Genomic DNA, 12,072 nt, shown 5'->3' with positions numbered 1-12,072 from the left:
ATCTATGTGAGTTTGAGGCCAGCCTGGTCCACAAAGCAAGTTCCAGGACAGCCAGGATTACATAGAAAAACTCTGTCTCGACCTCCCCCCAAAAAACTCCCCTCCCCTCCAAAACAAAAAAGCAACAATAACCCCAGCACCCAACCAAAAGACCAGAACATTTCCAAAAGACTGGAAGATAACGACGGAGGTATATAGGAAAGGGAAATACATTCAAATACTGTTTGTGAAATACCTACATTTAATTGGGCTTCCTCACCTCTTCTTTTTTGTTTTTGTAGGGGAAGGAAAGAAGCTGGGAATCAAGTCCAGGGATTCTCAAATGCATGAGTTCGACTATATCTATAGCCCTTGCACACTTTGTTTTAAAAGTCATATCTTAAAACAATGATAATGTACCTGCAATGTACCACACCTTGGTACTTTTAAGGTAGACCAGACCTCGTGAGTCTTATAAGGGGGGTGAGTGGGTGGCTCAGTCCATAAAGTACTTGTTGCACTTTATGAGCTGGGATCCTGGGCTTGTTCATTAGCAAGCCCAGCAGAATCAGTTAGCTTCAGATTCAGTGTGATTCTCTGTTTCATAAGAGTAAGCGGGGAGCAATAGAGAATGATACCCAATGTTGATCTCTGGCCTCCACATGTATGTACATGCAAAGACCACACCCACCAAGCCTCAATGGACATAATAAATACTGTGTGTCTACTTTGTATAACACTCCTGCTAGAGACTAGATATGATGTGGACTGATACACTCCTGCTGAGTTAAGGACCTAATTTAAGGACCACTGCCATCTTGGAGGACCCTTTCTGCAGCTCCCTTACAAAAAGCTCAGCTGAGAAGAGCATATACTTGATTCAGTAACTAAACCTATTGGAGCTGGTGAAATGGCTCAGTGGTTAAGACTGTTTGCTGCTTTCACAGAGGATCTGTGTTCCCAGCAGCCATGTCAGATGGCTCATAACTTTGTAATTCCTCCTTCAGAGGATTTAAGCCTCTGTACCAGCACTTACATGCAAGCACTCCTCCTACATACACATAATTAATTTCTAAAAATCTTAAAGTAACTTATTATAGCGAGAGTTAAACAAAGGATTATGTTGCCACATTTTCACCAGAAAATGGAGCATTTTATTTTATACTGAATATAATACCTTTCCTCAAGCAAGCCATACTCTCAAGGTTCAGCTAACAAGAATACCTGGGTCTAGTGCTTCATACGTTTAATCCCACAGCACTCAGGAGGCAGAGGCAGCTGGATCTCTGAGTTCAAGGCTAACATGGTCTACAGACCAAGTTCTAGGACAGTCAGGGCTACATGGAGAAACTGTTTCAAAAAATCAAACAAAAGAATATTAACTAAGACCACTTGGTGGCGCCCATCAACCACCCTGCTTCACCTACATTTTACACTTGGTATATTATAGAAAACTTTTCCTTTTTTTAAATCATCAATTATGATAATTGTTACCCTCTCAATTATTTTCAGTAACAAGCAAATTGAAAACTCAAACTGCTTCAGAACTTTTGCAGGCTATTATAAGATCATTTTATTCTTAATTATTATACATCAAAGAAGACCAATGGCTGGGGCATCATCCATGCCTGCGACTCTGAGAATACACGAGCATCCATTCCAAGTAGATACTCAGTGAGCACCCAAGGGCTCTGGAGGAGCAGACAGGTTACAACAAGGACATGATGACTGGTATTTTATTTACACTTTCCAACACTGAAGGGTGGATGATGCAAGTGTTAAGAAATACAGGACGGTGGCTATAGCTCATGGGTAGAGTCTTAACCTAACATCTATAAAACCCCGTGTTCAATCCCAGCAAAAGAAGAAAGGAAAAACACAGACAGACAGATACAGATAGATACACCACACTCTTTGTGTGAAACAAACACACAGAAACACACAGTTTAAGCTGATGTATATTGAATCAAACATTACCATGTTTACTAAAATTTATATTTCTATGGTTTTATGTACTAGTTAAATAGTGAACAAAAGAGTATTTATTTATTAATTTATTTTCTTTTTATTATTCTTTTGAAGACAAGGTTTTACTGTGTAGCCCTGACTGGCTTGGCATACCCTGCATGGCTTAAGCTGGCCTTGAATTTGTGGCAGCCCTGTTGAAAACTGGGATTACAGGTACATGCTACCAAGTCTGACTCCAAAAAATTTTATCATAGGGAATGTGGAAAGCTGATGGTACTTCCCCAAGGTACCGGAACAAGCTCCTTCCATGGCTTTAGTACCACCATATACAGAAGACAGCTGCTTCCTGGGCCTTTCCAGGAACCCCACACACCTTCTGTCATAGGCAAGGTTGGTGGGTTCACACTATTATTTATATAACACTCTCACTAGCCCAGCTGGCTTCAAACTAGCTATGTAGCCAAGAATGACATTGAATTCCTGATTTACCTGTTTCTACCTCCCCAGCAATGGGCTTACAAGTGTGGATCACCTCATTTGGGTTTTATGTAGTGTTGGGGATTGAACTGAGAGCTTCCTGCATGCTATGCAAGTCCTTTAACAACTGACCGACATCCCCAGTCATTTTGCACCCTTTCCTTTTCTTAATTTGTTTTTAACGTTTGCTTGCCTGCCCTGCCTGACTCCTCATCTGTCCGTCTGTCCATCCATCCATGTGTGTGTCTGCTTGTGTGTGTGCAGATTAAAGGACAACTTTTAAGAGTCAGTTCTTTCCTTACACCACATGGATCCTGGAGACTAAACTCAAGTGTCATGCTTGATGGCAAAACCCCTCACCCACTGAGATCACTTTAAACTACACTTAAAATATTTCATTCTGAATGAATAGCTTACATACGAAAGTGCCAAAGAATACAGAAAAGAATGGGAATCAGGCTGTGGTAGGGTATGCCTGTAATTTATGCCAGGGGCTCAAGGTCATTGTTGGCTACAAAGTGACTTTAACCAGCCTGAGTCACAGAGACCCAGCTTTAAAGAACAAAACCCAAACTATACATGCAAACAGACAGAAAGGGAGTAAGACGTATATAATGCAGGTATGGTGGCACATGCCTGTAATCACAACATTACCCCTCTCAGGGCTGAGACAGGAGGATCTCATATTCCTGACATACATACACAGTGAGACTCATGTTCAAAAAAGGAATAAAAACAAACAAACAAAAAAACCCAGCAACAACAAATTCACCAAAACCTAGCCATCCTTTTATGTTAAGAAGAACTATAAAATGTATTATATTTCATGCAAAATCATTTCAAAGATATTTGCGAGTCAGTTCAGTAGGTACTTGAGATTTTACCATTTGTATGCCCAGCATCATGAAGAAAGTCCTATATAAAATTCCAGTCCCACAATTGTATAGTTAAAGAGGAAAAAATGGAGAAGATACACCGTTTACAGGTGGAGCCGGAAGTACTTGCATACCCACCATTTTCAAAAGGTCAGCAGACTCCTGATTAGTCATTTCTTGGTTATTCAATCTTCTGCATTTCCCCAGGTGATGTCACAGCAAGAGAGGGGGGAAAAAGGTACACGTGACACACTTGCATTTGAGGCTCTTACTATATGCTAATGACTACGAAGACAGTACGTTAGTAGGATTTAAATACCAAAAAATTGCAGGCTGCTCGCTCAGCAAAGGATTTCCTCTATTTAGTAAAATTTGAGAATGAAAGTATTATATCAAGAGTTGGAAACTCTCTTCTAAGAACTAAAACAGTACTGATAAGTTTGAATACAGAGGTAAAATGGACTACATATTTGCAATAATAGACTTTACTGCAAGATTTGTGCCATCTATCTATCTACATACATATATACATACACACACAGGTCTCATTCTGTAATCTAGGCTTGCTGACTCCTGGGTAACCACCTGCTTCAATTTCCTTCTGTTGTGGAATTAATGGTGTGAACCACTATGCTTGCTTTGCAAGTATATATTATCAACACTTTTTTCTACACAAAGGGTGAAGCCTGTGAGAAGTGTGTTGCTAGTGCCAGATCTACAAATAAATTAAAATAAAAGAAGAAACATAATATACAAAAGTATTTTCCCTTTAAGTTTTTCAAAAACTGTTCATTTATCTATTCTCCCTACTGTGTCTAGTTAGTGTGCCCGCATGTGTATGTGCATGACGTCATCCATTGGAGTGTGGGAACTCACCAGTGGTTAAATGTCTAGAGAAAAGTGACCTCTTCCAGCAGCCGCCAATTGTAAACAGCTCCTCAGTTAGAGGAGTTTGAGAGAGCCCTTCCCCCTCCATGCTAAATTTTCTTAAGTTAAAAACTTTCTGTGTGTAAAAGTCTGTGTTGTGTTTGCATTTAGCAAAGTGTTTGGGACAAAGCCGGTACACAATGTGCTTGTCAAATAAAATGAGCATTTTATTTTATTTTTTAGTAGGCTGCTGGGTAAACTTTATATTCATTAAACCAAAGGAAAATATACCTTTTCATTATTCTGGTTTTGTCCTATAGTATAAATCTTAGAGACAATTACTAATTTTTCCCATAATGACTTTACTTTTACTTTACTCCAGGTAAGTAAAAATATAATGATCAAAGCCCTGCTTTAAATAGCCAGGTAAGGGCTGATGACGTAGCTCAGTAGTAGAGGGCTTGCCTAGAACATAGTCCTGGACTTGACCTTCAGCATGGCAGAAAAACAGAGATAAATTAGTGTGAGCTGAAGCCACACTACTCTTGCAGAGGATTAAGTCTGTTTCCAGCACCCACATCAGGCCCTTCACAATGGACAGTGCTGGTTGCCTCCAAACTAGTGGCAATCCTCCTGCCTTATTGCTGCAGTTACTGGGGTTATAGGCAGACATCACGCTCGGCAGCTGCCGGCTTTTACTAATTCACATATACTCTGCTAATGTCAACCCAGCTTTCCTTTTTCCGAGTGCTCACCAGGGTGACCGAATTTAACCTCAGCTCATTGAAGTAAACCCGTGTGAATGTACAGTGCCGTGCCCAAACCTCACTTTGAGACCTGTGTTGTGGTGAAAGTGTAAACACACACAGAAAGACAAAGTTGCCGGCATTCTGGGACTCTCTGAAAGAAGATACCGACCATCAGGGCTGAGTATTTTTAACCAGCGGTCTTGTAAGCCTACACCTGGTGCAGATAAAGGTCCAGCTTGTTCTGCCAACTGTGGCAGATGCTTCAGGAGGAGAGCTGCTGGAAGAACAGTGAGCACAGAAGACACATTCAAAAATAGAACGTGCTCCCCTTGAACTATGAACTCTCTTCGAAGTACATCTGGAATCCTGAACTCTGAGCTAGAAAAAATAGCAAACTAGGTAACAATTCCTCTGCGTACTCTCAGTAGGAGCTCCAGGTTTCTAAGCGTGGTAATGCAAGGCTGTGTAGAACAAGGCTGAAGAACGAAGCAAGAGGTAAGGACTTAAGTTTGTTATGTAAGAATTTGTTACTGCCTGTCATTCTGAGGTTACAGTTTTTTGTTTTTGTTTTCTTTTTTTAAATCACTAATATGGATAACCTGTCTACGTAAGCAATTTACTTGCTTTAGAACAGACTAAAGATTCTGAGTGTAAACTGAATATCTTTAAAGGCTTGTTTCACTGTGGCTCACTGGAAAGCAGAAAAAAAAATAAACCGATTAACATAGCTTTTAAGTGGCAACTCTGCTTTAGTTTTGATGCGTGCAGAAACAAGAAAATTACACTGATAAGGTAATGAAATTTTACAGTGTACTGTGTTTTGTCTCTTACATGAGAAAAGGAACACCTCACTATAACACGGAAAGGGCTCTGGCAACAGTATTAACTATGCCTGGCAAATTCACTGTTCTTTATTGCACCTCTCTCAACTAACCAACACTATTTGTCTTAAGTTCGGTGTATTAAGATGTCAAATTTTATAGGTTGATTATCCTATGGAAATATAAACTATAAATTCATTTTAATGGACGATTGAAATAATTTCCTTGTTTCATTTAAATAATTTTCCCTAGAAAGAAATAAACATCCACAGACTGGAAAGTGAAACACTCTCGATACAGACAGTAAACAAAACTGAAACTGAGCAGCTGAAGCTGTAGGAGGAAGCAGAAAAAAAAATCAGACTGTCTATTTCAGCAATTTATGCCAATTTCCTTAGACAGGCAAACAACAGTCAGGATTTTACGGATAATTGTGAAGTGTGTAAGCTCAGAACTAGTCCTCCAGCCTTCCGCTCATGTCGGTTCTCACACCCAACGGTGTTTCAAGAGAATAAACCAAGGCACGGAGAAATTATGCTGCTGATCCTGAACAGACTCTGACTTCTTCCTGCCGTATACTTTCTCCGGGAACAGCAGCACAGGTCATGACAGCATCCTGTAAAACTGAGTAAGCTGCTTGTCCACCAGTCTGGTGCGCGGTCGAATTTTAAGAAGAAGCTACATGAAACTTGAAAAACTCAATTATTTAAATCTGATGCAGGGCCAGGCATGGTGGCACCTCCCTGCAGGAAGCAGTAGGTCTCCAAAGAAATCAGACATAGCCACAAGCATTCTAGATTTCACTGTAATACGTACATATGCTCCGTGTTTTAAGGATGTGTTTTCGGAGGTTCTGGACATGTTAGGCAAAAGGTCTATCACTGAGCTACACCCCCCAGTCCTTAGATGTCTGAATTTTAATTTTCAGTATGCAGGTCGTTACTTTATAAATGTAGCTTTTATCAATTCATAAAATATACCAGTATCACTCTAGCCTACAATAGCCTGAGTAAGGTTCACATGCATAAAAATTAATTTTATCACTAGCCATTATAAAGTCATGTGGCTCTGTGCACAATTAAGTCAAATAGCAACTGAACATGTTCTCCAGTTCTGAGAGCACTTCGCCTTTGCCTAACATCCGTATGTCCAAATAAGAATGCTTAGAATCAGAGTCTGTAAAGTTTAGGTACTGAGCCTAAGACATCAGAAAGTTTTACACACTTACACCTGTGCAAACTACAAAGAGTTTTACATTTCACTACATTAAATTAGTCTACTTTTACTTCCTACTCTGTACACTTACATGGCCAAAGTTTCATTAAAATAAAGAACCAAACTGGGGCCACGGCAAGTTAAACACAAGAAACTCAGGTCTTCAGGAAGAGCGAGCACTTACTTTGAAGGTAACCGGACACGTCACGGCAGCACCAGCAAAAGAAAATTCTTCCTGTCTGAGACGCACTAATATAGCACAAGGTGCAACGGAGGGCGGCTCCCAAACCCTTGACTAAGCTTATGCAAACAGTCTTGTGACGCAAGTGAGAAGTACTTCACTATGCTATGGGAGGCAGCCCTGCCGGCTTGCAGCTCGATACCATTCAGTTTACAGAACCTAACTAGCTGGGAAAACATGATGGCTAAGAGCTGGTAGGTAGCTCAGCACTGGGAGCAACTGCTCTGCGACCTAAGCAGGAACTGTTAGTGAAACTTTTAAGCCGCCCCTTTCCTGTTTCTGATTGCACAACACTGGTAACGTGTGTGCGCCTCTAGGGGACGCTCCACTTCGAGACAAAGTCAAAAGATGAAATTGGTTGCTGGAGCCAGAGAAGGGGGATAGGAGGCTGTTGCTCAATTTGGCAGAGTTCAGTTTTTAAATGAAAACAGTTCTAAGGGTGGTGTGTAGTGGTGACAGAGCACAGCAATACACATGTATTTAGTGTCACCAAACTGTATGCTTAAACTTGACTTTAAATGGTATCTCTTGTATTATACATATTTTACTCCAGTGGGATTTAACATTTATTTCAGTGGCTTTGATATTTTCTTTATATTTTTCCATTAGTTTTTTGATAAATTTTAATAAAAAACCATGAAAACTAATTATAAAACTGGAAAATACAGGTACAGCAGCGTCCACTTGTGGTCTCAGCTACCTAGGACCCAAGGCAGGGAAATCACCGAGTCTATGTGGATCAGCCTGGGTAATATAGTATGAGGGGTTTTGTTGTTGTTATTAAAAAGGGAGCTAAAGAGATACAACGTTTTTATTTTAGAAACAAAACTAGTCTAGTTTTTAAATTGAGCAGCAGGATGGCAATATGCTAATACTGTACCAGGGCCTGCTAGATAAGGTAGAATATGGGCTCTGGGGAGCTTTATCGTCAGGCGCATGGTTAAGCTGTACACATGTAAATATTTTTTTTCTATCAGCTCTCTCAATGGTGCTCAGAGAAATTTAATACAGGCTGTATTTTAGTAATTAAACTTTGTGAAATAGCAAGTTTTTTTTATTTATTTTTTAAGAGAAAGGATCTTAATATGTTGTTCTCAGGCTGGGCTCAAGCTCCTGGGCCCAAGTGATCTTCATGCTTCCTAACCTCCTGAGCAGCAGGACTGCCCACTGTAAGTCCATTACCACAGCTGTACATTCACTGTACAGTACTTGTGGGCTCACCCAACGCTTGGCCTCAAACTCAGAGAGACACCACCACCACCACCACCAGTCCTGGCTGGGTGTGCATATTCACTCGTGTAGGGGTGCTGGTGGTGGTGGGGCTTGTGCAGGTCAGAGGTCATCTTCAGGTGTCTTCCTCCTTAATATTGAGACAGAGTCTCTCATTTAAGCCCAGAGCCTGATCATTCAGTTAGGTGAGCTAGCCCGCTTGATTTGAAGATTCCTTTTATCTGCCTCCTTGGCAGAGGGATTACAGACACTAAACCTGCTTGGTACTTACATGGGTGCTGAGAATCATAATTGCAGTCTTATGTGACAAGTGCTTTACCCACTGAGACATTTCTCCAGCCCCAGGCACTGCTATAAGATTTAATAAGGTTCAGTAACAAAACATTTCTCTAAAAGGAAGACCTATTATATCTAATTAGTGATGGAGCTTCAAGGACAGCAAACAAAAAACTGCTAACTACTCTAACCTAAAGATCACCTCCTTTAACAAAGGAGTTTGGGAGATACACTTCCATACTTTCTGAGAGAATATTTATAAATATTACTGAGAGCTGTAGATATAAACATTCCTTCCACATAACACTTAGGGTAGGATAGCTTATCCTAAAGAAATATGGTTGTAAATAAAGATATAGTTGCAAAGATATACACTGTAGATTTGTTTATAATACCAAGAAACTGCAAGCAGCCATAATGACAAAACCTAGTTAATTCTTAACACAGGAGAGAGATGGACATAGTAACACATGCCTGGAATCTAGCCCTTGGGAGGTAGAGGCAGGAGGATTAGGAATTCAAGATCGTCTTTGCCAGCCTAGGCTACATGAGATACTGTCTCAAAACCAAAACAAAATACGGAACAGTAACAAAACATAATTCTAAAACACAAGACAGGTAGGGGGTAGGGCTGTGGCTAGGTGGCCGGGTCTGTTTAGCATGTACAGAGCCCCGGGCTCAAGCCCAGCACCATAAACACAATAAAAGAGCATCAGAGATGAACACACTCTAGCATACACATGAAACAGACGTGTGTTTATATATGACCATTGCTGGATATGGTGCTTCTTATAAATGATCATTGCTGGATGTGGTGCTTCAGGCCTATAATCCCAGTACTTGGGAGGAACGAGCAGGAGGGTCAATGTTCTAGGCCAATAGTAAGACCCCATCTTAGAAACAATAAAAGAAAATATTGTAAGTACCTAAAATTTCCTAGCTCCTGTGTGGGTGTGGCTCAGTACACAGTGTGATCACACAGAATACCTGAGGCCCCGCTTGATTCCAAGCAGTGAAAAAGTAAGTGATTAAATGACATGAATAAATAAATAATTTCATTACATTCTAAGTGTGTGGACATCCCTCATTGTCTGTCCCTACCACCCTGCATATCACATGTCACTGTCCTTCCGCTTCCTAAGTGAGTAGAGGTGTACAGCTGCTAAGCACCAGCAGGAGATTCAGTCTAGGAAGCAGAGGAAGTCTAAAACAGGACACATGAGAGGACCCACGGCAGTACTAACTGCCTACTTTTATAGCCTTTGTTTTAGAATAGAAATGATTCCTTGGGAAATAAATGGTATGTTTAAATGTGAGAGTCAGCAGCAAATAGTATTAATATTGTCCATAATCAGAAGAGGTGAAGAACATCCTGACAGATAACAAACCAAGACCTGTATTGGGAGCCAGGTCCTCATAGCACACCCAGGTCTGCAAAGCAGAGGTAGAAGAGTCACAAGCTCCAGTCACAAAGCCTTGTCTAAAGCATAGAAATAAGAATCCCCCCTCGAGGGACTTGGATTGTTAAAGTCCGAGTAATACTTGCTTAGGGTTTGCACTGGCAGTCCTGAAGCACGCCAACGCCCCTGACCAACGCCCTAACCCAGTCAGGTTAGCATGAGAGAACTCCACACAACTCCCTTCCTCACAGTAAAGCAATATGGAACCTGGAGAAACTAAGATATTTATTACCTTTATGTCAGTTATATACAAAAGCTTCAAGGTTTTTCCTTTTAAGTCATGTGGAGCTACTGTAGGTAACGATGTGCACACACTTGTGCCACTGGAGGCAAACACTTACATGACAGTGATTGAGAAATAACACTGTTTCTGCTTGTAAGACGGCTCAGCAGACAATATGGGTGACACCTAAGTTCCATCCCCCAGATCCACACTAGAAAGAAAAAACCACCAACTCAATAAAAAGCTGTCCTCTCAACTCCACACATGGCAGTGCTTGCAGACACTCAAGCGCATGCTCTCTCTCTCTCTCTCTCTCTCTCTCTCTCTCTCTCTCTCTCTCACACACACACACACACACACACACACATACACTAAATACAGAGTCAGAACAGTATGCCATAGAAACTATTGAATTAATGACTCCTACTTCAAGACACTCCCAACGGGACTGATGCTCATATGACCTGACACCCTTCAGCAAAGGGAAATCCACTGGTCTCCAATGGCATGCCACTGGGTGTATCATGACACTCTAGGGCAGGGTGCAGGCCAGCACACAATAAATCTAATGGTATTTTTGTGAACTTTTTCTTTCATATTGGCCTTTTTTTGGTCTTACTGATCTTTTGTTTGTTTGATTTTTGTGTTTTTTTTTTCCCGGTTGTCTTGTTTTTTGTTTAGAGATAGAAAGGGAAAGAGAGACAGAGAGAGACTATGAATGATGAACAAGAACAGAACTGAGTGGCAGGGAAGTAGAGAGGATTTGAGAGGCGTTGGTGGAGAGAAGTGATCAAAAATGTATTATTGTAAATTTTAATTAAAAACAAAAGAACAATTTTGGGGGCTGCGGACATAATTCATTGGCCTAGCATTCATGAAGCCCCAAGTTTGAGCCTCAGAACCACAAAACAAGCAACACAAACCCAATTTTTCCTCCCATAGTTTTCCCACCGTTTTCTGAGAAGGGCTAGAGAGAAGCCAGAAGTCACAGAGATTGCTCTTGTGCAGTGGAGTGGACTTTCATCTCTGCACTGGGACTGGCCTGGCCGAAACCAGCCATACCCCTCCTAAGGGCAAGCACTAGACGAGGAATTCAGATGCCAAAGGGCAGAGGTTTCTACGCTGAACAGGACTTAACTATCTTCCAGGTTTTTTCCATTCTGAGACTGTAATTTATATTTATCTTATTACCAAGAATGGTAATCATTATCAAAGGAGAAAGTTAAATCCATTTGTGTGTTTGAGTAATGACTCAGAGATTTTTAGCACGTCAATTATTTAACTGAATCAAAATTATTTCATAGTTTGCCACTATGAAGTTTCTTAGGGCTTGGTCAGCCCTGAAAATACAAGAATCTGAGTTCAGTCTCTAGAACTCCCATGCCAAAAGGCTGGGTGTGGTGACCCATACCTGTAATTTCGGGGACTTGGTGGCCAGCCAGCTTTGCCTACTTGGTAAACTGGTTGGTGGGTTAAAGTCTGCATGATGAGGAGAGTCTATGGTTCCATATCAAGAGATACTGAAACCGTCCCCCCAAACCTCAACTGAGAAGCTTGAGTTTTCAAACTTGCTTTGAGAAACTCAAACATGGTCTTTAACTGGCTACACCTTTCTCTTAGTTAAAAGACGTTCTATGCTTCCTGCTAAGTGTACCATGTCCTGGTATCTCAAGAGCTGCCTCTTTCAAACT

General features: G+C 40.9%; 1 protein-coding gene across 4 annotated transcripts in view; it reads right to left on the bottom strand.

Moving 5' to 3' along the window:
* Nt5c3a (5'-nucleotidase, cytosolic IIIA) overlaps nucleotides 1-12,072 on the bottom strand; it is a 38,462-nt gene that overhangs the window by 11,117 nt on the left and 15,273 nt on the right. The window contains exons 1-2 of one of the 4 annotated variants that reach the window (XM_048440422.3): nucleotides 7,136-7,385; nucleotides 3,438-3,492 (exon numbers count right to left, since the gene is read on the bottom strand). The exons of 1 other annotated variant lie outside the window; for it this stretch is intronic. In XM_048440422.3, the coding sequence (XP_048296379.1) occupies nucleotides 3,438-3,473 (36 nt within the window). In that variant the 5' untranslated portion in view covers nucleotides 3,474-3,492; nucleotides 7,136-7,385. Of the gene's footprint in view, nucleotides 1-3,437; nucleotides 3,493-7,135; nucleotides 7,387-12,072 lie in introns of those variants that run through there. 2 more of the 4 variants (XM_048440423.3, XM_085691040.2) reach the window with 2 other exon arrangements.

The sequence above is a fragment of the Myodes glareolus genome, chromosome 6 (assembly GCF_982192425.1).
Source record: "Myodes glareolus chromosome 6, mMyoGla1.1, whole genome shotgun sequence".
NCBI classification, from domain to species: Eukaryota; Metazoa; Chordata; class Mammalia; order Rodentia; family Cricetidae; genus Myodes; species Myodes glareolus.
Note: the sequence above shows the minus strand (reverse complement) of the source record. Positions and strands in the feature narration are given on the sequence as shown.